General features: G+C 34.8%; 3 protein-coding genes across 5 annotated transcripts; 2 read left to right on the top strand and 1 right to left on the bottom strand.

Moving 5' to 3' along the window:
* The first annotated feature begins 353 nt into the window (after positions 1 to 353).
* Positions 354 to 3,823, top strand: LOC145095279 (uncharacterized). 3 transcript variants are annotated; one of them, XM_079033201.1, is made up of 3 exons: positions 354 to 738; positions 896 to 2,277; positions 3,134 to 3,823. In XM_079033201.1, exons 2-3 carry the CDS (start codon positions 940 to 942, stop codon positions 3,464 to 3,466), a joined length of 1,671 nt encoding a protein of 556 aa, XP_078889327.1. In that variant the 5' UTR covers positions 354 to 738; positions 896 to 939; the 3' UTR covers positions 3,467 to 3,823. The 3 variants fall into 3 exon arrangements, with proteins under 3 accessions (XP_078889327.1, XP_078889324.1, XP_078889317.1); XM_079033198.1 differs by having other exon boundaries at positions 888 to 2,277; XM_079033191.1 differs by having other exon boundaries at positions 855 to 2,277.
* Positions 3,824 to 6,649: 2,826 nt separating this feature from the next.
* Positions 6,650 to 8,939, top strand: LOC145095274 (Tetratricopeptide repeat (TPR)-like superfamily protein). Its single transcript, XM_079033185.1, has 4 exons — positions 6,650 to 6,911; positions 7,797 to 8,009; positions 8,100 to 8,255; positions 8,352 to 8,939. The coding sequence occupies exons 1-4, from the start codon at positions 6,792 to 6,794 to the stop codon at positions 8,775 to 8,777; spliced, it is 915 nt and encodes a 304-aa protein (XP_078889311.1). The 5' UTR covers positions 6,650 to 6,791; the 3' UTR covers positions 8,778 to 8,939.
* Positions 8,940 to 23,128: 14,189 nt separating this feature from the next.
* Positions 23,129 to 25,023, bottom strand: LOC145095267 (putative vesicle-associated membrane protein 726). Its single transcript, XM_079033178.1, has 5 exons — positions 24,555 to 25,023; positions 23,977 to 24,118; positions 23,772 to 23,892; positions 23,618 to 23,680; positions 23,129 to 23,540 (listed from the first exon to the last, which is right to left on the bottom strand). Exons 1-5 carry the CDS (start codon positions 24,742 to 24,744, stop codon positions 23,394 to 23,396), a joined length of 663 nt encoding a protein of 220 aa, XP_078889304.1. The 5' UTR covers positions 24,745 to 25,023; the 3' UTR covers positions 23,129 to 23,393.
* Positions 25,024 to 26,937: the final 1,914 nt, after the last annotated feature.

Raw genomic sequence — 26,937 nt, 5'->3', positions numbered from 1 at the left:
AAAATGATAAATCATAAAAGACTTATTATAAAAAATGTTGTTTGAGGGTAACGTAGTCATTTTCACAGTTAGTCAGATACAAAATCAAACAGTAAGTTTCAGTCATAAGTTAATTAAGTCAGAAGTTCTAACTCAGTCAGATTCTAATCCAGTCAGCTTCTATCAAACGACCCTTTAGCTAATCCGACATACCAGTTAGCAACTATCAAACCACGTCTGGCTTTTCTTTTTTACTTATTTCTTCCCTGTCCCCATCTGTCCAATATAATGCCAAAAAACGGAACCTTAGCTCCTCCCACTAATAAAAACCTCACAGAAATTTACACTGTTCACCATCTTATATACTCTTTAAACATGAAAAATTCCCATACAGTTTGATCTTTCTCTCTCTAAAACCCTACGATAGAGACATGCTCAAAAAGTCTCATACATCTATATATTCTTGATGCTTTCTTTGAGTTTTATTATTCCTTTCTAACACAAACAGTTTCCCCCTTTTGCTTGGATGATGGGGTTTGGGCTTTATATTCTTTAATCCTGTTGTTGTCTTTCTTAATTCCCCTTTCAAGTTTAAGCTTTTCTTCTTTCTTGACCAATATTTGAAAAAAAATCCAATCTTTTTGAAATCCCACCACCCCACATGTGTGCTCAGGGGTTTATCTGATCGGAATCGGATCAAAAGTGTTTCGTGGTAGCTGAATTCTGTTCAAGCAAACAAGCCAGAAGAACAATAAGAAGGTTTGGCTTCTTCTATATTGTTCTATCTATCCTCATTTCATTCGAATATTGAAGTAAATTAAATTGGGTTTTTGTTCAATTTGACCAATTCTGTGAGTATTTCATACGTTTACCAGACTTTCTATGAACCTTTCTTGACCTGGTAACAGTTGAATAGGATTGATCAAGTCAAAAACTTCGGGTCTTGCCCTAATCGCTCCCATGGCAGCCATGAATGTTGCTCCATATTCCCATAGCCCCACCCATAAAGCCGTATTAACGAAAGATTACGCGGGTCTTACCAAAATAATCTCGGGTCTCCCTCATCTCAGTGACCCGTCCAAAATCCGCACCGAATCAGCCTCCATTGCAGAGGAAGCCATAGCCGATGCAATCTCAACAGTCATCGATCGCCGTGATGTCCCAAATCGTGACACCCCTCTCCATTTAGCCGTCAAACTGGGTGACACCGCCGCCACGGAAACACTCATGCTCGCCGGAGCTGATTGGAGCTTGCAAAACGAACATGGTTGGAGCGCCCTTCAAGAAGCCATATGCAACCACCAAGAACACATCGCTAAAATCATAATCAAACACTATCAACCCACAGCTTGGGCTAAATGGTGCAGAAGATTACCTCGACTGTTACAAACCATGAGAAGAATGCGTGATTTCTACATGGAAATCACTTTCCAATTCGAAAGCTCTGTGGTTCCATTCATTTCCAGAATTGCCCCTTCCGATACTTACAAGATATGGAAACGTGGTGCAAATTTGAGGGCAGATATGACTTTAGCCGGATTCGATGGTTTTACAATTCAAAGGGCCGATCAAACTGTTCTCTTTCTCGGTGATGGTTCTGAAAAAGTTCCTCCGGGATCTCTTTGTATGATTTCACATAAAGACAAGGAGGTGATGAACGCTTTAGATGGCGCAGGTGCAGTGGCATCCGATGGGGAACTGCAGCAGGAGATCCAAGCCATGTCTCAGGCTAATATGTTTAGGCCCGGGATTGATGTCACTCAAGCCGTTCTTTTGCCCCAGATGACGTGGCGTAGACATGAGAAAACCGAATTTGTTGGAATTTGGAGGGCAAAAGTTTATGATATGCAAAATGTGGTTGTAAGTATAAAATCCCGGAAGGTCCCAGGGGCAAAATCGGAAAACGAGCTATTTGGTAATGAAAAGGAATCGGATAGCAAAGAGTTCAATAACATTTTGACCAAGGACGAGCATGAACAACTCGAAGGCACGTTAAACAATGGGATTATCAAACATCGAGATATCCCGATTGAGAATGGTGTTGATTACCAAAAGTCAAAGTCAAAGTCAAGTCAACTCTCGTCTACAAGTCAAAGTCATAGTAGATGGAAAGATGGAGGTCGTGAGAGCGAGTATAAGAAAGGTTTGAGGCCAATTTTATGGCTTTCACCCGATTTTCCATTGCATACGGATGAATTATTGCCTTTGCTCGACATTTTGGCGAATAAAGTGAAGGCGATAAGAAGGTTAAGAGAATTGCTTACCACAAAATTGCCAGCGGGGACGTTTCCGGTTAAGGTATGTATATTTCTTGATTTTATTAATGTTTGGGTAATGTAGTTAGAGCATGTTTTCCTCTAAATAGGTTGCTAATTGTAGCGAGTTCTATGTAAAATCATAGTATAAAGTATGTGTTTAGGGAGGTGTTTGGATGTGTGTTTTGAAAGTTATTCTTGGGACTAAAAGAATCAAGATCAAATAAGATAAGTTAAGAACCTCCGTCAAGGTGGTCTAGTGGTGAAACATCCAAAATCAAGTTGACCCATATTCGAATCCTGAGTCAGACTTCAACCTTGAGACGACCAATTGTTCAAAGTGAAATAAATAAATAAATAAATAAATAATAAAAATAAGTTGATGAAATTAGGGATAGTTTTGTAATTTTACTTTTATTTCAATAATAAATTTTTCTTAGGTCATCTCCAACTCGAGGCCGAAAAAAACATAATAGATTATGGTTATTTAGTAACAATTTATTTTTAACTCCAACCACACACTAAAAACAGTACATATAAAACATATATTTAAACCTTTTATTAAGAAATTAACATATTTTGGAATTATTATAACTATTCAATAGAACATTATAATTTCTAACTATTTATTACTTAATTTTATGTTACGGAAACTCGCTAGAGTTAAAAAAAAAAATTAAAAAATTAACAAATTTAAATGTTCATTAGACTTTTTTAAATATCATACTCGTCATTAGACTACTTTCTATAAAGCTCTTGTTGAGATTTTTGAATTATATATTTTATGTAAATTAAATTTTTGTGCAAATTACATTTTTGATTTTTTTTTTGGTGGTCGAGTATAGTTTATTATCTTAACCCGAAATAATCAAAACCCAAATTATCGTACCATTTTTTAGGTTGCCATTCCGGTGATCCCCACAGTAAGGGTAATGGTTACTTTCACAAAATTCGAAGAATTACAACCGTTGGATGAATTCTCGACCCCACCTACAAGTCCTACAGATGCAGACCGCAATCCTCACACAACAGGCTCATCATCTTGGTTTCAGTGGATCAAAACTCCGTATCAAACTGCCAGCTCATCAACAAGCGGGCCCACTCCGTGTATAGAACATGTTAACGACCCGTTCTTAATCCCTAATGACTACACGTGGATCACAGCCGAAGAAAAGAAGAAGAAAATGCAGGAGAAGAGTAAATTGAAGAAAGGAAGAACTCAAAACCAGTAATGGATTTAAGAACACGATGATTTGATAACATTGTTTCAAATAATTTTTACTAATTTACAAATAATTTACACTTTACACCATGAACAAATTCAAGAGACAGGAATCACAAAGTTATTGGCTAATACAGTGAGGGTATAGATCTTTTAATCATATTATTTATATTTTTTGTAATCGTATTAGTAATAACTTTTGTTTTTTATTTTAGTTAATTAACACTTTATTGAGGATTCGTGTTAAGTGGGTTAAGAAAGGTTCGAGTAGGGTGAAAAAAAGCATGGTTGGTTGAGTAGCTTAGACTTTTGTTTTTAGGTTTTCCCAATATTTTTGAATTTTAAAGTATTCGAAGTGTTAAATTTAGTTAAGATATTAGTAATATAAAGAGTAAATTACACGAATGGTCCCTATGGTTTGGTGTAATTTACGCGTTTGGTCCCTAACTTATTTTTTTAACTCGGAAAGTCCCTAATGTTTGTTTTTGTTACGCGCTTGGTCTCTACTGTTTGTTTTTGTTATGCGATTGGTCCCTGTCTTATCTAAAAAAACTATTATTTAAATAGGAAAAAATTGTAGGATAGGTATGGTAAAGTGAGGGGGGTTGGGGTGTCTTTATTTAAATATTTTAAAAAATCAAGGGCAAAATAGTTTTTTTAGGTAAGACAGGGACCAAGCGTGTAACAAAAACAAACAGTAGGGATTTTCCGAGTTAAAAAAATAAGTTAGGGACCAAACACGCAAATTACCTAAACCATAAGGACCATTCATGTAATTTACTCTAATATAAACAATAATTAATAATATGATGTTTTTCTAATAAAACAATGTAGTCACTTAGTCATGTAGGAGCATATAGTATTTGAATATATTATTTTTGCCCGAAAATTGGTTGTGGAAGACATGAACAAAGTACATGCCAATTGGAATTGATTTCTACTCCGGAATTTTTCCACACAAGAATTCATTTCATTGTTCATTTAAGGGAAGAAGCAATATCCGGGTGGGCCTATATACATGAGGCGATAATAAATATAATAAAATATTAAAAAATCTTTATATCTATGGATTTTTTTTCTATATTTCAGTTATATTCAATCTCTAAACAACACTAGCAATGCAAATTGCAACTTAAATCAAATATTGCCTCCTCAGCCATAAATTTTGTTGGTAGATTTTCACTGGTTTACAAGTACTTCACCATTCTACAGCCCTACACACTTGGCTTTTAGCTTTGAAGTTGCTTCTTAGTTGCAACCCCTTGTTCATCTGTCATCACATTGAAAAACACATACCTTGAGGCCACGTTGATCTTACAACCCCCTATTCATCATAGTCATCTTCGTTGCTTTCATTCGTAAGTAAAATGGGATGTTTTGCAAATAAAAGCTAATAATTATAACTCAAAATCGACCGATCATACACCCAATGACACAAGGGAATTTCCTAATTTACCCTTGTGTGCTTTTTGCATGATGAGAGATAAGATATCTGCTTATACGAAGTTAAGGACATAACATACCAATAGTGACATTGCTTAGCAAAAGATTCTTTTTGGAGTAAATTACACGAATGGTCCCTATGGTTTGGGGTAATTTTCACTTTAGTCCCTAACTTTTTTTTTTAACTCGGAAAGTCCCTACAGTTTGTTTTTCTTGCACGCTTGGTCCATTTCTTACCTAAAAAGACTATTTTGCCCATGATTTTTTAATTTATTTAAATAATATGGGGTAGGTAAGGTAATATAAGGTGATGTGAATGTGAGGTTAGGGGTGTGTTTATTTAAATAAATTAAAAAATCAAGGGCAAAATAGTCTTTTTAGATAAGATAGGGACCAAGCGCGCAATAAAAACAAACAGTAAGGACCTTCCGAGTTAAAAAAATAAGTTAGGGACCAAACGTGCAAATTATCCAATATCATAGGGACCATTCGTGTAATTTACTTTTTGATACTTGAAAAAAAAACAACAAAAGTCATGAAAGATTTTTTTAGGTTTAGTCAAAATTTACTTTATGGCAAAGTGTATGTCTAACATATTTGTACACATGAGATAAGATATGCAGGTTATTTGCTCTTAAGTCGTAAAATCTTACGATCCTATGATTTCATCTAGGTAATCAATCATGATTCTATTTGTATCATTTTTGGATAAGATCGAGATAGAATCATAAGATTGTAAGATCGTTACTATAAAAAATATAAATTATAAATTATAAATAAAAAAACCTTATATTTTGTATTGCATTGTTCATATTCTGATTAAATATACAAAATATGAACCCTAGAAAACTCATTTTGAATTATTTATTGTGAAACACACTTACAGATCTACTAAGTAGTCTGTGCTACTCCTCAAATTTTTAGGCGTAGTGGAAATTTTTTGGTGTGGCGTAATTTTTCTGGCATGCTACCTCTAAAATTTATATGTTACCTATGAAATTTTGTTCTAGGTTCGCCACTAGTTAAATGATGTATTGGATATGTATTTCCTGTGTTTTGATATATTTACTGTTAACTAAATGGTTTGATTAAAATGCGTTTGATTAAAATGGTTTGATTAAAATGCCACTAGTTAACTGAATGGTTTGATTAAAATGCGTTTTTATGTTTCAAACTATTTTTGGTAGAATCTTCCGATTAGATTCAATATTACTATTACGATATTACAAAACAAAAATCGAGGACGACTGTGTTTTATATATTATCCAAATCCTATGGAAATTAGATATTGATTTCTATTATGAATAAGAAATAAAATACATTGTATATCTTTATAAAAATGAAAAATCCGCTTTAATTAATGTTGTGTGCTTTCAAATATGATTACCCGTTTTAGAAAATTACAACATACCGACAAAAACAGATAATGTCATAAGGTTTGGATGGTTGTTAGAAAAAGATTCTTAAAAACCATTATTTTACGATAAATAAGATTTTTTGATCATCAAAATATGCCTTAATTAAATACTTTTGTTTAATTATATGTGTCTTATATTTATATGTGGAATAATTGTTGCATGAAAAAACAATACAATAAAAGGCGGTTAAACAATACGTGACAGAGGGCAATACGTTGATTAAACAAATCTGTTCCCTCAAGTCCGTTCAAAACCAACTAAACTGAACCTAGACTCCTTTACGACCCAATTCATAGTCCCCACCTTTTATCCTCTCTCTCTCTTCCCTCCCCTTCACATTCGCCATTGAAAAACTCCCCCTGAACCCCAAATTCTCCAGTATTCAAGTTTTAGAGTCAAAATCAAGCATAAATCCGGCTTTAAAAAGCTTTCGTCAACTGTTTTTGGAGAGAGAAAGAAGAAAATTCCAGTGAAATGAAGGGAGGGAAACGAGAGAAGAATGAAGAAGCTGTTGATGCTGCTTCTGTTGCGTATCATGTGCTTCATAAGCTTCCTTCTGGGGATAGTCCGTATGTCAGAGCCAAACATCTTCAGGTTTGTCCTGATCTGGATTTGTACTTTCCATATATTTTGAGTTTGTCTTCAATTCTATATATATACTTGAACTAATTTGCCATTTGTATGAATATGTTTATGTAACCTGAATGCGTTTTGTCATGTTCCGATTGTATGATACTCAAAATCGAAAAATTACGCGAACGAATTCGAAAAAAAAAAAAAAACATATCAATTGCTTACAAGTTACAACTATTCTGTGTTTTGTCCTGATCTGGATTTGTATTTTCCATAGAGTTAATCGATGAACGATTATTTCATACTGGAATATTCGATAATTTCGTCTGATCCGATTATTTTGGTTCATTTTTTGTTATCTATAGTTTGTTACAACGACAATAATGAATTGCTTACTATTCTTTGGTCAAATACTAACCAATTGCTTGATTAATTCATAATTATTTTACCGAATGTTTAGCTATTCTTCTTGAATAATTGCTTATTCTATCTTTAGAAATTAAAGTATGTGTGATTTGAATCTTTGATTGAGATTTGAGATCGAGATTATTGCTTTGCGGAGAAGCATTCTTATTTCTTGCAATCTGTTATACGGCTTGTGTAGGGTCCGGATCTTCAATCAATTATTTGACCATTGAATTTGTTCCTTTTATTTTTATTTTTATTTTATCAAAAAATGATGTTGTCAACTATTCCACCATTGAATTTGATTTTATTAGTTGTAGAAAATCAGTCCATGAAATCAACGTTTTTTTGTCCAAAAGTGTTTCCCATATCTTTTATCTTTTTTGTTTCAAGTCAAATTACACATTTCAAAAGCTTACAACTAATTTTACCCAACACTTCTACACAAATAATAAAATATACATTTTATTTAATGATATATAAATATATATGTTTTTTCAGCTGGTGGAAAAGGATCCAAATGGAGCAATAGTCGAGTTTTGGAAGGCAATAAATATGGGTGATAGAGTTGATAGTGCTTTAAAAGACATGGCAGTTGTTATGAAACAACAAGATAGAGCTGAAGAAGCAATTGAACTTATTAGATCCTTTAGAGAACGTTGCTCTAAACAAGCCCAAGAATCACTAGACAATGTTCTAATCGACTTATACAAGGTAACTTTTTCTATATTTATTTGCTTTACATAGCATAAAGTACATTTTTTTGTTCTTTATGAGTTAATAAAAGTTAATGTGATTTTGTAGAAATGTGGGAAATTAGAGGAACAAATCGAGCTTTTGAAACAGAAGCTTCGGATGATTTATCAAGGAGAAGCCTTCAATGGAAAACCCACAAAAACCGCACGTTCCCATGGAAGAAAATTTCAAGTTACAGTCAAACAAGAGACATCAAGAATACTGGTAATTTTATGGATTCTATTTTTCAATCTAAACATAGAATGAAAAATGAAAAATAAAGTAAATTCCTAATTCACACTTGGATCAAATGTGGTGCAGGGTAACTTAGGGTGGGCGTACTTACAGCTAAAAAATTTCCCAGCAGCAGAAGCCGTATATCGTAAAGCTCAAGAGATAGACCCGGATGCCAACAAGGCATGCAATTTGTGCCTTTGTTTAGTGAAACAAGGTCGATATAAAGAGGCAAACACGGTTCTTTTGGAAGTAATGGAAGGTAAACTTTTGGGGTCGAATGACCCCAAGTTACTGAACCGGACTAATGAGCTGGTTCAGGAGCTAGAGCCATGGCGGCTAGCTCAGGTGCACCCTGGTCCGGATTTAGGTTCTAACCAGGGTGTTGTGACTTTGGAGGATGCTTTTATTGAGGGGCTTGACCAATTAATAAACCAATGGACTCCATCGAGATCAAGGAGACTCCCGGTGTTTGAAGAGATATCGACATATAGAGATCAATTAGCTTGTTGATCGATTATGATTGTGTGGTTATGGGCCAATAACCCAATGGTTGTTGAGATAAATGGATATATAAATATATAACATGTATACACCAATAATCGATCTTTGTACTAGAGTTGTGTGTATAGTGTAGTTTAAAGAAAATAATTTGCTGATGTTTTTTTTTTGAAATGATTAACTCACCCACCAACTATTTTACTCTTAAATCTAACATGTATTGTTCTAATAAGTACTTGAATCCTCAACCTTTCGTTTTGTCAAATTCTATACCATGACATGATACATTTATTAGGCCTATAAAATATGCATTTTGCATAATATGGATTTCGAAGTTATAAAATCTTTATTTCCTTGAGTACTACTAACTGAATGTCCGAAATGCATGTTTCGCCAAGAGATACTGTGAATGGTTAGGATGGTGAATAGAGATACTGTGAATGGTTAGGATGGTGAATAGAGTAGTTTACAATTAAGAGTTGCTTCACATTCATTCATACATTTAGTAAACTAAAAAGGAAACGGTGCCAAATGCAAGTACGAAAAAAAATCACACACACAAATACATACTACTCTTAAATGTGATCTAATTGACTCTGCATGGTGGTTGAGGAGTGAAATCGCACACAAAATGTCTATGTTTCAAACTCTGACACATCCAAAATATTATTGATATTCTACGATTAACCTCTTATGTGGGCGGGCCTTAAACGGGTAGACATATATCGCTCAGATTATTTGTTTCACCATTTTTTAGATGTTATCTAATTTACTTGTTGTGGACAACGACACTAGCTGAACATGTGGTAGTGGTGTGACGTATCAACACCATATTACTCAATTATTTCATGTTTTTAGGTCGATACAATGCATTGTTACACAAATAAATGAGTTACCAGTATTAAATGGACTAGACAAATTCTTGCTCGTTTATGCAATTCTTCCGGTAAACTAACCCAAAAATAAAAATTGTATATTATTATGTATTATAGATATAGAAAACTTATGTATAACGTCACGTCTAAAAGTAGTAAGACCTACCTAATGAAAATGAGTTTGTAACGCACTTTGAAAATGAGTTTGTAACGCACTTTGAATAAACGCAATTAGTTGGTTCGGTACCCCAGAAGTTGACTCCCACTAACAGTTTGTGGATACGAGCTCTCATACCTATAAACCAATCATCTTCTTCCAAACAGTGGCTGCCCTTCCAATGACTATCGTATATAGTCATTTTGAATGTTTTCAAATCCAAAGCACCCAAAAACCAATGAACTTGTGGTATATTGATTGGGATGTAAAGCTACAAAAAAGTTAGAAATAATTAATTAGTATATGAAAATTTAGGTAATGTAATCCAAACAAAATTATACCGTATCACACTATGCCCAAGTTGGGTAAACGGATCTGTCAGCTATGTCACTCCAGTCAAATGTATCAGTGTTAAAGCTAACGACATAACCGTCCACCGAGCATCATCTGATCTATGCTTTAGCAGCAATGGGATCCACATCATGATGTGTTGCCAATTAATATTTTTGCAGTAAAATAAGCATTGTTTTTACAAGCATAATATGTAATGATCAAATAATTATATTACTTACATCACATGACAACCATCCTCCATGACTATCTGCATGTAACCGTGTCCAAAAATCAAGCGTAGCAAAAAACGGTAAAATAATTGTGAGCAAACAATAGTGAACCATCCCGTTCTTTATATACATTGTGTACGGTAGGGTCTACAAGATTATCCAACGGTGTTGATTGTTGATGTATAACATTGTGATGGGTTTTGAGCACTACATCAATCCTATGGTGTACATGCAAACCCTAAAGCTTTGGATCTAATTTGTCTAATGAACATGCAATAATCATCCAAAGCTCATAAACCCTAGATCTAGCATACAATAATCGAATCAACATATGAATTAGGGTTTAGATCTTACCTTGATTGTTATGTAACAATAACAATCTCAATCCTTCTTGATCTTGACCTTTGAAAGCTTAGAGCCTCAAATGTTGCACCTCTAATGGAGTCACAAACACCATGAGCAACGAGATGAACAAAGAAGAAGGAGGAAGAGCCACAAAAACGTTCTAGGGTTCTCTCAAAGAGTTGGTCACGTTTTGGGGGTTTAGGGGTTCCTTATATAGGTAGGCTATTAGGGTTTTCAACTAGGAAACCCTAATTTGACTGCTTAGGCCATAAGCAGCCCATGGACTCCCTCCTTAAAAGCCTTGGACGAATTCTAATGGGTTTCTCCATAGATTTCGTCCACTCCAACTTCTATGGAGTCCATTAACCCAATATTCAACTATCACACAATTGACAGTTCTAGTCCCCTTTATTTAATTAATGTCTTTTAGCCACAAAATTAATTCTTATTAATTCTTGACTAATATTCATTAAACAATATGATTTCTCTTTTAATATTTATTCATATAATATATTAATAAATCATAATTAATCATTTTTCTCCTTAGTTCATCCTATCAGTTGCTATGATGAAGGCAACCCAAAAGGATCATGCTCACAATCGGTCAAGTACATACCAAAATAGTTATGAGCTTAGACACCTAATCCAATACATTATTCCTCTTTATTTGTATCCATGGCGACTTATATCATATAGACATAACTTTTTGGCGCTTAGAACGCCTAAGAGGTGTTGGTGACAATGTTTTGTATTCATCCCGCGGAATCTCTTTTACACTCGACGATGGAATATCCGGAGACGGCTGCTCAGGGTCGTCATTCAGCGGCTTTTCGGGGGTGTTTAAGACATAATTATGCTCCCATAAGTCATCGTCATTGTAGTATGCCTATATGGTTCAATAGTGTAAACTTGTAAACGATGCAAAAACATAACAACCATAAACAATGAAATAATTAAGAATGTACCTCCACCCCCTTCGAGGTACCAACAACGTCTCCGATAGTCTTATTGATAAGTTTTAGAAGCATAGTTAAAGTAGCGTCATGCTTTGCTAAACGTTGATCCTGAGACCTTAAACACTCATCCTGAGACTGTAATTGCTCGCAACATTCACAGACCTCGTTTTTCAATTGACCGACCTCGTTTTTTAAGTCACTAATAATTCGGTCCTTGTCAGTTGATGGGTCGGCGGCCGACGGTGATAGTGGTAGCGTGTGAGTTGGATCATCTATACATGCCTTCTTTTCTCAAGGCTCATGGATAAGGGAGTTTTTGGGTGATGGTGTTAGGGAAGGTGTCCTCTGAACTTCAATGTCGGGAAAATTGGGGCGATCAATCCACGTCGAGCTAACAATCCACCATTCAGCCCGCATCTCATCTTCCATCGGCTCTAACTTTGGTACGAGTCTATTACGCTGATAACAAAATTATAAAATTATAAATAAACATAAATTATAAAATAAATAAATATTTAAATAATAAAGTAATCATACATCGTCGAAGACACCAATATCGGCCCACTAGGTTATGTATCATGGTATGTAGGATGATGTTATGTTGGTTATATGATAAATTGGTAGATTTGTATAATTTTCTATATTTGTTGGATATGTGTTTATGTTATATGTTATATATGTCGACATATTTTGGTTCGTTTGAGGCGGTCATGCTTCGTGCTGAATGTTAAGATATCGGGGCGGTCTGGATAGGTTGTGTAACATCCATAAATTTTACGCCAAATTTAAACTTTTTCAATCATAAATAAAAATCGTAAAGCATCGTTTACAAAATGTTTTCAAATCATTTTCCACCAGAGTGTCCCAAAAATCATAACATAAGGATGAGGAGCGGTACGGTCACGCCTTCTCCTTTCCATGGACTCCTAAAGTACCTGAAACAATAAATTGAAAACTGTAAGCCCGAGGGCTTAGTGAGCTACCCCCAAAATACCAATACCACACTGACAATACCATATCAGTAATAATCGATCAATCATCATGCATACTAGGCCATCGACTTGACTGGACCGCCCTACCGGGCCTACAGTCTGTCTGAATCTATCCCGAGCCTTCGGCATGACTGGTTCGCCACGTGGGCCTACAGTCTCCCCGGACCGCTCATAGGGTATGTTGGCCTTCAGCACAAAGCAGGACCGCCTCAACCCGACCAACAAGCAAATAACCATGTGTGCATAGCTATCATATACTGGCGTATACAGACATCAAGCATATCTATCTCACTGATGATAATCATAGAATTCTCCTGTAACTAGAGTACCGACCTATCAGGTCACTAAACACACCAATCCCTACGGATCATAAAAGCATAACATACTGTCTACCTCGATTCCGAACTAACAAATCATAACCACATGCAACATACCATAACAATAAAAACTAAAGAGTCGGCCTTGGTGCCGTAGACCCTATCGATATAGTGAGGATAACTCACCTCGCAGATGTCGACACGAAAGGTAAACTCCAACTCTTGGATCACTTGACACAGGTTCCACCACCTATCATCATAGCACATCATACTCATAAGTCCTTAACCCTACAAGGTACTCCATAAACCACTAGTCAACCCCTGGTCAAAGTCAAAGTCCTCAATCAAGGTCAATAGTCCATGTTAACCTTAACTCGCCGAGTACCCTTGGCTACTCGTCGAGTTCCCCGAAGTACATTCCAACTCGCCGAGTCATCGGAGTGACTCGTCGAGTTCCTTTGATCCTCGATCAAACTTACGGTCACATGTTGAGTTCCCTCCTTGCAACTCGACAGATACACACGCATGCATAATCTAGGAAAACTCATCCGACTCGCCGAGTTGTTCTTCAACTTGTCGAGTCTTATGGTGATCTTCATCGGGGTCGACATGTTGTTCATCCAACTCGTCGATTTCGCGGCCATCTTCATATGACTCGCCGAGTCCATTCAATTCTTTTTCCATGCAGACTTGATTTGAGCCATGCAGCGACCCCAAATCACAGATCCAAGCTTCTAGGGCATACTTATCACGTAAAGTTGCAAACTTTACGTGCATGCATGGCTATAAAGGCTCTAAATGTCTATTTTAAGTCCTTAATGAAGCTTTAAGTCTAAGAGGGACTTCAATCACAACCAATACAACAACTCTATGATTCTAGCATCCAAGGAGGGTCCAGATTTGAAGTTACAACCTCAGATCTAGCCCATAGTTCAACCTTTCAACTTAATACTTCACCAAAAACCCTAAAACTCAACAATGGAAGAGATTCACAAGAAGAAAGGTGATTTGGTTACCTCCAGAAGATGATAACTGAGATAAGAGCTGATTTCCACACTTCACGTGCTCCAATACCCTTCTCCTCTAAGCCTTCTCTCTCCAAAATCATATTTTCAAGCTTCAATCACACAATGACACACACACACACATGTATTAAGGTTTTAAGGGCTCTCAAAGACTGCAAGGAGGCCAAAGGAGGCTGAGGCTCCTTTAAATAAGGGTACAAACCCCAACATTTAGTGTTTCTTCTGCCAGATCCTACTCGTCGAGTCCCAAAGTGGACTCGTCGAGTAGGTCACTTAATACGCGGTCCCACCCCACTGTTACTCGGCGAGTAGGTCGACTGACTCGTCGAGTAGGGCTTCATCCAATAATTCTTATGTAATTAATATCTTAGAATCGGGGCGTTACATGTTGTAGGCCCTACAAGGCGGTCCAGTCAAGCCGAATTCCTGGAGAGCAGTCCAGATAGGCTGTAGGCCCTACGAGGCGGTCCAGTCAAGCTGAAGGCTCATATATGCATGCTATTGTTTGTTATGTTGTGTGATGGTACTTTGGGGGAACTCACTAAGCTTTGGCTTATGGTTTCAATTTATTGTTTCAGGTACTTCAAAGGATCATGGGAAAGCGAAGGCGTGATCGTGCACATCTTCCTGTTTTTATCATAGTAGATTTTAGGATACTATGATTATGATTATACTTTGGAAACAATGGTTTTGTAAACATTTTATGATTAATGGGTTGTTTTTGAAAAAAAAATTCTAAGATTTTTGGGGTGTTACATGGCTAAAGTAGTGTCACGCTCTACTAAACGCTCATCCTGAGACCTTAAACGCTCATCTTGAGACCACAACTGCTCGCGACATTCACATACCTCATTTTTCAATTGACCGACCTCGTGTTGCAAGTCACTAGTAATTCGGTCATTTCCAGTTGATAGGTCAGTGGTTGGTGGTGGTGGTGGTGGCGGGTGGGTTGGATCATCTGTTTGTGCCTTCTTTTCTTGAGGCTCATGGGTAAGGGAGTTTTGGGTGATTGTGCTAGGGAAGGTGCCCTCTGAACTTTAGTGTCGGGAAAATCAAGACGATCAATCCACGTCGAGCTAACAATCCACCATTCAGCACGCATCTCATCTTCCGTCGCTCCAACTTCGGTACGAGTCTATGACCCTTATAACAAAATTATAAAATTATAAATAAACATAAATTATAAAATAAATAAATATTTAAATAATAAAGTAACTATACATCGTCGATTTGTAAAAACTAGTTGCAGTGAGTCTTTTGTAACGACCTCAGTTTTGACCATGCAACAGCCCGAAGGATGACATTCTGTTTTCGGGTACCAAATAAACTGCTTACCGAAAAAGTCACAAGTTTAGTGGTGTTGATTATGATGACAAATGCAGAATATGAAAGATCTAGCGAATCATTGTAAGAATCATGAACATGAAGAACACAAGAGAGAAAATAAAATATGGTTTTAAGCTCTCATTAGTTTTTGATAGAAAGAGTACAAATGGGTCTTGCTATTTCTCTCTCTAAACCTAATGCTCTCATAAAATGTTCCTTACATAAATAAGTGTCACTCACTTCCTATTTATAGGAAAGACAACTCATTACACAATACAATAGGGTAAGCACAAATTACATCCCAAGTAGGGGTGTTGAACGGGTAATTTTTTCGGGTTTCGGGTAATTCGGGTCAGGTAATTCGGGTTTTTCATGTTAGAAAACTTACCCGTTATCCTACCCAAACTAAATTCGGGTAATTCGGGTTTGGGTAATTTGGGTATCGGGTCGGGTTTGGGTAATTCGGGTATTACCCGAAATATATGATTTTTTTTTTTGAATTTCACCTAAAAATAAATTTAATGAAATAAATACGTCGTGCTTTATTAGTCTTGTTTATATAAACAAACGAGACATAAACGAAGTTACTCAAGCTTTGAACATTGAGATTTTCTACTCAATAATACATGAGATATCAAGTAATTTTTTAACGACTTAATCTAATCTAATAAGATGTTAAAAAAACAAATACCTAAAAATCTTAATTTAAAAGTTTAAAATTTTAAGATAAATGTAGTAATAAGTTTTGCCATGTTCTAAAGTTTCGTCAAGATAATGAGTTTGTTAGTTGTAATAAAAACTATAATCAAGAAAACAGTTAAATTTTAAAGAACGTGATGATATATAAAAATTACTTTTAATATTGTTAGTGTCGTATTGTCATAATAAATATATTTATGTTTTACAATAATGATAGTTAGTTTAAGCGTGATCAAATACCTGTTATATAGTACAAGCTCTACAAAACAATTTTTTTTTAATAATTTGGGTAATTCGGGTAATTTGGGTATACCCGAAACCCAAAAAATATACCCGATACCCGATTTACCCGACCCGTTTTACCCGATACCCGAAAAAATCGGGCGGGTAATTCGGGTATCGGGTATTTTCGACAGGGCTAATCCCAAGCGTGACTTTGCACCGTTACATTCTCCCCCTCAAAGTTAGGATTGGATGTCCTGGCTTTAATATCCAATGAGCTCGCGCGATCAAGACCAACTCCCCCTCAAAACACTATCGGTCTTCAAATCCACAAATGAATACTCGAGAAGCTTTGAATGCCCACTCTTCATTCTCCCCCTTTTTATAATCAAAAAATGATTATAAAACCTATTAAGGGTGAGAAGTGTCCGATGAATAATCTTCACATAACTCCCCCTTGATTGTGCCAAAAATGAAACCTTCCAAAAACTGATTTCGATTTTGACTTCCTGAAACTTGTTTGACTTTCAACTAAGGGACTTGTGATACAAACGAACAACTAATATCAACGAAATCACCATTGACGAAGACTCAATCAACAAATATTAGCAAAATCGAGTTCGATTTTAGGTTTTAATGACTCAAAGCCAAGTTCAATTTCAATCAAAATTGATTCCATACGAGTTAAAATGGAACATAGATTATACTTCTTTGATCTCGATCATTAATTCAATCGATTCCAAACATGTGATTTCAAGCCAATATGCATTGATTACCAAGCAACTAGGTTTTCGAATCCGGTGGGTAATATACAGACTTCGATTGAAAGAAACAATTTACACGGCGGATGCACAAGAAAGAAATTATATATATATATATATATATATATATATATATATATATATATATATATATATATATATATGGGCCTAACAAGATGAGTGGTAACAATTCATTATTTTGGATCGAATGAGATGTTGGACTGATTAGTGAACATTAATGGATTCAAAATGTGGGCTTTGAAATATTAGCAGTGAATTTCGTTATTTTGAACTTGATCTAAACAAAAAATAATTGGATCAACAATGAGGTTGAAACGAATTAGATCCAATGAAACAAAGCGATTAAAAAATGAAAAAAAGCAAAACACGAATCAAATTCATGAACGTTTTGGAATCCCTTTGAGAATTTGAGATACTTTTTTGACGATCCGAGTTCCATTTACAACGAACGAATCAAATTTTGAAGATTTTGGTTCTTTTGTTGGAACGAGAAAATCTCCAATTTGAACATTGTACCACCCATGATGCGTGTTGTACAACTCGTTCTTCGTGTTCTTCAACGATTTGTGAACATCTTCATAAGAACCATCAACACTTTTGGGTTTTGACTTCAAATTCAATGCAACACTTGGAGATTGTTTCTTTGGAACCCAAATTTGCTTCATGGATTTCGGCTTCACAACAACATTTGATGATTTTTGTGAATAAACCCGCTTGTTCTTACATTTGATCTTCTTCTTCTTTTTCTTTCTCATATTCTTGCATCTTGAAGGTATGATTTCAAGAACAACTACTTCATTCTTGACAACTTTAACTTTGCAAGTTTGAATCAAATTTTTTGGAGTTTGATACTTGTGAACTTCTTGGATTGATGGCTTTCGATAAGGAATCATTCCTTCAAACGAATCACAAGAACACAAAATATCATCGATTTGAACTCTAATCGCTCAAAAAACGTTTTCATCTTCATGAGAATCAATTTGAATCTTCTTGTCATGGACTTCAAGAACATTAAGAACATCACATTGAACTCCATAGTCTTGAACTTCAACAAACTTAAGAGCATGAAGATCACATGGGTTTTTAATAAGAGAAATGTATTTCCTATTAAACAAAATCTCTTTCTTCTTCTTCCTTTTGATTTTCACTATGTGTTAATATGGACAAGGTGATTTGAACCAAACAATCAATCTTCCCAAGCGGTTGAAATATCAATCTTCCATGATCATCTTTCAAACCTCCATAAGAAACTAAAGTTTCCCATGTAATCAATCTGCCTTTCAACAATAACCCACACAATTGATTTTCGTTGACTTTCTATTTGACATCTTCAATGATCACAACCCAAGAATCATAATACAAATACACCATGATCACAAAAACTTGGAAATTTTCTAGAGAGAGAAAGTGACACGAACAAGTATTCTAGAGAGAGAAAATCGAATTATGGATCAAATCAAGGAAAAATTCGATTTCTATAATACAAAACACTCTCTAAACGAAGATCAAAACACAATGAAGAATAACCAAATCAAAAATGTCATCATAGATCAATTCTTGATCAAATAAAGAACATTCGCTCTGATACCAATTGTAGTGGTGTTGATTATGATGACAAATGTGGAATATGAAAGATCTAGTGAATCATTGTAAGAATCATGAACAATAAGAACACAAGAGAGTAAATAAAAACTAGGTTTAAGCTCTCATTAGTTTTTGATATAAAGAATACAAATGGGTCTTTCTATTTCTCTCTCTAAAACTAATGCTCCCACAAAATGTTCCTTACATAAATGAGTGTCACTCCCTTCCTATTTATAGGAAAGACAACTCATTACACAATACAAGAGGGTAAGCACAAATTACATTCAAGCATGACTTTGCACCCTAACATCAAGAATTCATATCTGAATGTTAGCAAACAAATAAATAAAAAATAGTTAGAATGTTAGCAAACAAAAAAAATCATCATATACTTACCTTAAAAGCGTATAAAAACCTCTGTAGGGTGTAGGTCAATTTTTGAGGTTCGTTCTCTTTTGGTCCGTCTGGATGTATAAGTTTGTCAACCTTATTGAATACAGTAAAAATCTGTTTGTAGAACTGATCTCAACTTATCATCCCCTATGGATATCTGTCACATAAAAAATTAGTTAAAAATTAAATTTCTAAAAAATATTAGTAACGATAAGTAATTTTAATCAATAATTATAAAATATACGACATTATACTTGTTGAATTCATTAAGGTTGAATAGCAAAGCAAAGTACTATTCTGTAACAGGTTATTTAGCCAACTGCCCATTGAAACCCTACTCTTACAGGTATAAAAGACATACACAGACTACATCCTCGTCCGATAACTCATTAAGTGAATGTTTAAACACACCCGTAACATGTTGTAATTTGACCGAGCCATTTCTCGGGAACATAGGAAAGGCACGGGAACGAAAGGCGCCGCTATATGCAAAAGCAGGAAAATAGTCACCAAACCGGAAGCCAATGATGAGACAAAATTCTTTCTTCCCAAAAGACAACTCGTAACCGCCAATCTCAAAAACCATTTCCACTACTTGGCTTTCGGGTCGGTGACAACTTCGTGGCAAAAGACGTAATGTAGAAGCAAAGGATCCCCATCTACATTAGGAATGTATAACCACCTCCCGAAACATGTATTCCGGAACATAGTCTCGCATTCAGGTTTGTTTCTGAATGCCGCAAGAATTTCCCTGCCAATTTTGGGTTTACACGAGAGTGTAATTGATGCATCAAAAACCATGTCGTGCTGCACAAATAAAAAAAAAGGTGTTATTACTTCATTCTAAAATGGAAATGAGCAATATCCCGGAACAGTTTCGGACCTATTCTTCATGTTCCAGACGAGTTCATCGTGTTCCAGAACAGTTCTTCGCGTTCTAGAGGCTTCCGTAATGAAATTTTAAGATACGGAATACAAATTTTTGATGTAAATCAACAATACCTAAACATCTAAACCACTTTTCAGTTGGTCTTACAACAATTACCTCTTTAATTTAAATTCTGGAACGTTTTCAGTTCATTAAACAAACGAAGAGAAAACGAAGAATGTATCCGTAAAATAGTGGGGTCGTAGTGCTCGTCTTCCATGTCAGAAATGGGTGTCGATGTGTGTCAGGGATGGGGGTTGCATGTCGGAATCGAGTCGGAACGTCGTAATCGAGTCGGAATGTCAGAATCGGAATGCACCTTTTCGGAATGAAATCGCCGCCTCAAATATATTTCTGATTTTGAAATTCAAAATCTCAATCTGGAACATATACGGTTGATCCGGAATAGGTTTTCCGGATCCAATGAAATGGGTTGGGAGACCCAAAAAAATAATCCGAAATTCGTTCCGGAACGACCCATTAGGGAATACGTGGTTATTTTGCAAAAAAAGAAAAAATGTTATACTAAAAAAACAAAAAAGTGGTTAGATTACTCAATTTACCTTTAATCTATGATATTTATTTTCTTCTATATAAGATTGTTTTTCTGCTCTGCAAAATCGTAATCGTAAGATCCTATATAGGTTGTAAAAAAAATATAAGATCCTACCAAAAAGTATTTTATAACATAAAAAATATTTTCATATATCATTTCACCATTCAATTAACAATAAATACTACAAACTCAGTTGAAATGGAACTAGAAACTTACTTAGAGCTTACTAATCACAAACACATTCGGATTTGAAGGATTTTGCAAACCCTAGTTCAAAGTCAAGGAAAAAACATATGAAATGATTCCTTTTAAACCTCTATGAGTGATTCATAGCTTTAGTTGTTGTTTGTTTTTTCATAGACAAAATATTTATAATCTACGAACCACATCTGCAATAGAAGATGTGGACTAAATGTTTGCAGTATGCAAGAAGAAGACTGTTTATTTTTTAACGTTTGCATGTTTTTAAAATAAACTGAGATTTAGATATACTAGTTTTTTTTAAAACATAAAAAATATTACAACAAACTAAAGTTTTCATCAACTGTAACTTAAGCAACTAAATAAATCATACAACTAATCCACAAATATAGTTAGTGGTTAGCAAAAACGGAACCGATAAAAAAAAAACTTGATAAAAACACAACAAACCGAAAATAATAAATTGGAACCGATACAAAATTCGACGATGTGATGATTCGAAGGGCTCAAATTATGTTGGAATTCAATAATCAAAAAATTAAATGAACTTAGTTATTAACATGGTATAAATTATGATAATTGAAAAATAAAACTTCATTAAGATTTTTGATACTATATATATATATATGAACTAATTAATCAATGATATTGTTTCTATAATAAATAACATAAAAAAGCTATCAAATTTACTTACTAAATGTAAACTAGCACAAAAATAAAAATATCTACAAAACTATGTCAAATTTATTTGGATAAATATATTATCTAAATAGAAAACATGAACATAATTATATACATAAACATTTGGGTTAATACATAATTATTATATAAAAAATTAAAGAAATAAATAATTACATAAAAAGAAAGGAGGTCTAAAAAATGAAAAACGAAAGTAATAGTTACCAAAAAAAAATATTTTCTTTTTTAAAAGTTAAATATACATTATAGAACCAAAAAAAATATTTTCTTTTTTAAAAGTTAAATATACATTATAGAAGAGATAATAAAATGCTAGAAGATGTAAGAAGACATAAGTCTATATATGGATGAGAAGTTGGCCCGGAAACCCGAACCAAACCGAAACTCGAACCGAACCAAAACGAATTAGACTCAAATAAGCAATTCGATTCGATTCTCGAGTATCTATATTAGGCTTATTCGGTTCTCGGGTTATTCGGTTCGGGTTACCCAAATAAGGGCTTATTCGGTTCTGAATACTCGACCTGAAATTGAAAAGTCGTTTTTTTAATCGTATTTTTCTTTGTTACACTGAATGACCTACATTTAATCGATTCGATTGTGTTTTTCCATGTCTCTCCTTCTGTGATCGAGTCGTACATTCAATACAGGAAAAAAAACCTTATGGTTTCGTGTTACCGAAGTCAACTTCCTACTCAATCGTATTACCAAAATCGACTTCCTACTCAAGCATTCCTATTCAAAAATTGAGTGTCGATCCTTCCTCTTTATATTCGAAAATTGACCATTCCTTCTTTGTCGCTAAGGATTCACAAATTCATATCTTCTCATAGTCATGGAAAATTGTATTAGGTTCTTTTCGGGTTATAGAATCCTAATACGGTTTATTCGGTTCTATTCGATTATATTAGGTCTTTAATCATTGTGTACATGTTATTCGAGTTATTTGGGTAATAACCGAATCGAGCCGATTAATATCCAAACCAAGTCGAACCCATATTGGTTATTTGATCCGGTTTTCGGTTCATGCAATTACCCTTATTCGGTTTTCGGGTTATTCGGGTTCGGGTCAGTTCGGTCCGATTCCAACCCAAATAACATCCCTAGGTTCATATCTACGCCAAGAAGAGGACGCATATACCTTTTTAGGTCTGTGGTCTTCTAAAAAACAAAGAGTGTACGAGACCAAGGTCTATGCGCTATCTGTACGACACAAACATAAGAGGTCAAAAAGAGCTTTGCAGAAAAACAAACACCATTTTAGTTTTTCAACTAATCTTCAAGTTTCACTTCTAAATCTTCCTAAGCCATAAGAATCGCCATTTAGCTCCAAAGCTTCCAAAGTTGATTTTTGATTCAAACGGGGGAGGGAATGCTTTCTTCGTATTGACAATATGGACCCCTTATATCCCATATGTTTCACTTTGATCACAGATAGTCACCAACCAACCTAAAAGTTTCTATACTTGCTAGATTAACCCCCACATAATTAACTCCTAGCATTTTGGTAATCATACTAAGTTAAAGCTAGTTTTGCAAAATTGACACTTTTAGTCCTTCATTGTAAATTTGTAGTTTTAAACTAATATTAATCCTCTAATTAATTTATAACATGTTTTTACTTTTCTAACCTCGATTATTTATTGTATCCATTAATTACTTTATTTTATTATTTACTTCTTAACATTTAAAATTGCTCAAAATTAAGATGTTACAAGTAACACGGTTTAAACAAAATGAAAATATTGATAATCTATTGCGTACCATATCTTTGTAAATTGTAATTACACTTTTCCTCCTAAAAGGAACACCAAGTAAAGGTGATAAGTAATGTACACTTAACTTGTTTGTTACAATATACAAAAAGTTTCAAACATTGGGTATATATCTTATACTAAGTTTATTTAGTCATTTAATTTGACCAATGTATTATAAACAACAACATGTAGATGAAGCATCTTAGATGCAAAAAAAACTCATTGATTGAGCATTTGGAGAAAGAAGAGCTTCAAAAGCACCTCAATTGATTGCAGATTGACATAATAACCACCAGAATCAAAACAATCACAATCCCCACAACTATCAGCTTAATCTTCATGTTCTGAATCCACATCTTCCTTTTCATCTTCGTTCCTTGTTTCTTGAAATCATTCGCCTAACCATTTATTCAAAAAGAAATTGAATTTATAAACAATTAATATAATAAAAAAATGTTGTTCATGTGATACAAACCTGATTGCGAAGATTGTCAGTTTTATCTACCAGAAGTTCAATCTTTTCTCCACGATCAAGAACCTACAAAACATCACACAAGATGCAAAAGTTTCTTATAGAATATTGAAGAAAATGTCTTAATGAGAAAAAGTCTTATTATAAAATAAGATACCTTTTCAATGTTACCCATCATAACTCCTTTGACTTCATCAACCTGAGCTTTGACCTTAGCAATCTTGTCAATCTCTTCAGGATGAGCAACACAGTATGCCATCTCCTCTTTCATTTTTGGTCTAAAATCCACCAATTTTTATAACATTCATGAAAATAATATAAAAACAAACACCAATCTTAAAATTTATGTATTTTTTAAGTACCCAAAAGATTTGCTTAAACTCTTGGCAGCAGCAGTTGAAGCTTTTCCACCTCCATATTTCTTGTTAAATTCGTCTTTCACACGTTCCAAAAAGCCCATGGGAAGGGTCCTTCCAGCAGCTTCCACTGCAACAACACAGTATGCTGCAATACCCAAACACATCCTTTGTCTTCAACATTTTCCATTTCAATGGTTTCTCCTTTTTAGAGGATATTTCTTTTTGATTTAATATACTTTTTCAATTGGTGTCATTTACAATGCATCTTGCTGGAAAAAAAAGGTAATTGAACCTCCAACATTCTCGATCCATGATTGGAGGAAATTCAAAGTCTTAAATATTAGAATTCAACAGCTAGTATATGCAAATTGCAAGCAAATATATTAAGCTGTAATCAATTAATATGGTATCCTCTAATTAGCAATGTGTCATTGATTTTTAACGACGGAGTTGGTCCTGCAACAGGCTATAAGAACAGGGTCGTAAAGGAAATTCAAACGGTGATGAAGAAAACCCTAGGCCGGATTGTAATCAACGTAAGAATCTCAAAAAATTGACGAAATTAAAGGAAAATAACTCACTAAATTCAGTATCGATGTAGTAATTGAAGGTATGGCCATCGCAATTATACGTAAACCGAGGCTGATTGGCAGGAAGCTTTTGAAGACATTGTTGGGCGACGGTTGAGAAGTTCCCCTTGAATTCGGTATACTCAGCGAGGATCACCGTGCCTCTGGCAACGAAGCTGTAGATCAGGGATTTCTGTCCCATTTCCTGTTCTCCAAAACCCTAATGCGAACCAAAATTTTCAGAATTTTCGAAACCCCGATTGTAGAAACATCAAATTGATCAAATCGAGGACAAAATGGCTGATAATGCGTTCGGAAAATTCAAATTCTGTCGGCTTATGTTGGTTTGAAATCATATGAAATTTCAAGAAATGAGGATGGAAGAAAACACATCTATGTGAACAGATAATTTGTTGGAAAGAATAAAGGAAGGCCGAAAATCTATGATCGATTGGTGTTCGTTTTCAATGGTGATGGTGAATGTGTGTTTTGCGTGTTTGTGCGTGAGAGAGAAACAAATGTAGCTGTTTTAACAGTCACGCGGGTTCTTTTGAATTTCTGACGTATGCATTATGTCAATACTCATTTGGTATTTTAATTTGTACAAAAATAACAATTACTATTATTATGCCACTGGCTCTCTTACTTTTTGTTCACTTGGGTTAATTGGTATTTTATTTTTGTCAATTTATTTAATTAATCATTTTTGTTGCTAAATTTGACATCAAGTATAATCTTACCTGATATTTATGTTTAGGTTGTAACATGAGTCAAAATCTGGATATAGCTATTAGAGATGTTATATGGTTCGTTTAATTCATTTTAGTTTGTTGGGTTGGTTTAATAATTTTTTAACATGTATAAATAAAGAACGCGACTCGTAGATCACCACGGCATAGCGAGATGATGACCACAATGTGATCGTTGTTGCATCATAAGCCTAGGATTTTAGGGTTTTTTCCATATTTGAAGACACTAACTCTTAGATTATGTCATTCTCTTTAGCCTATATCCTCCCATCTTGAAACCCTAGCCTCCACCCATGGTTGTGGGCTTGTTTACTTAGTTTTGGAGCTTGTTCTTTGGATTGTGTGAAGCTTAATGAAGAAAGGACTTCATATTATTGCATAAAATCAAGGATATAGCTCAAATCTACCGTCTCCTTTAGATTTATGTGTATTTTAAGGTATAATGCTTGTACCTTGACATTTTTTCTTTTAAATCCAAGTTTATGCTCTTTTTGGTTGGATCTGGTCCCTTTCTTGGATGCTATTGGAGTTTGCGGAACTCTAGAGCTTAACATGACACTCTTGTGATCAATAGACTTCTGTTAAGTAAGAAAAAAAGTTCATGTTTGGGAGTTCTTGATCCCATGCACAAAGACTTAGCCTTTAGAAATCTTATTGGGCTTAGTTCAAGATTTTTCTTTGTGGTGGTGTCTTAGTGGATAAAGTTGAAAACTTTATCCATTAAGTCAATAAGAATAACTATAGGTTAAGAGCTTTGATTTGTAAGGATTAAGCTCTTAGTGAAGAGATTGCATTCTAACCGAGACCACGACATGATAAAAGGAATGCTTATGGTGTGGTGGTTTACTACATCACGACTGTTTTATCTGGACTTGCCCACGTCACAGCCAAAAACTTACCACGCGCGTGGATGTCATTGACCTGGTTGACCGTTGACTTTTGTTGACCATTGAATTTTGACCCGTTTGAATTTTGTTCAACCTTAAGTAAGATGGCTAAATGACTAAAGGTTAGTTCTGATTTAGGTGTTAGGTAGCTTTCGTTACTCGTTCTGTTGTTGTGACTCCTGTTGAGCTTTTACTTCTTATCTCAGGTGAGTTTCCTCGCTATATTATGTGTTACGATGTATATCATTTCATGGTAGGATATAAGTGAGTAGTGGTATGTTGGTTTGAGTAACATTATGTTGGTGATTGCCGAATTGAGTGTCATAGGGTTATGTGTAGTAATATATGATAATACGGGAACTCTTGATATAGGCTTTCTTGCTACAAAGTCATCCCACGTACCGGGAACAAATCTGGGCCATATACAATTATGTAATTGAGAACGCGAGAACAAATATTGTTCATATGTTTCTTTTTGCCGCAAAACCCTCCTGCATACCGGCGCACTGGATAAATGTAATATTCATATGTGAATATAAATCACCACCACTGCAACCACCATTGGACAACATGTTTCTTTTTGCCACATACCCTCTAGCGTAATGGCGCGAAGGAAGAATGTAATATACATATTTGAATATAAAGGTAAATATATTTTCGTGTTACCACCCCCTCCACCACAACCACCACTACCACAACCACCATTACCCCATCATCGCCACCAACTGCCATATTCATATATGAATAATTACTTTGGAA

Source organism: Lactuca serriola, chromosome 1 (assembly GCF_051521515.1).
Source record: "Lactuca serriola cultivar US96UC23 chromosome 1, Lser_US96UC23_V15, whole genome shotgun sequence".
NCBI lineage: Eukaryota > Viridiplantae > Streptophyta > Magnoliopsida > Asterales > Asteraceae > Lactuca > Lactuca serriola.
Note: the sequence above shows the minus strand (reverse complement) of the source record. Positions and strands in the feature narration are given on the sequence as shown.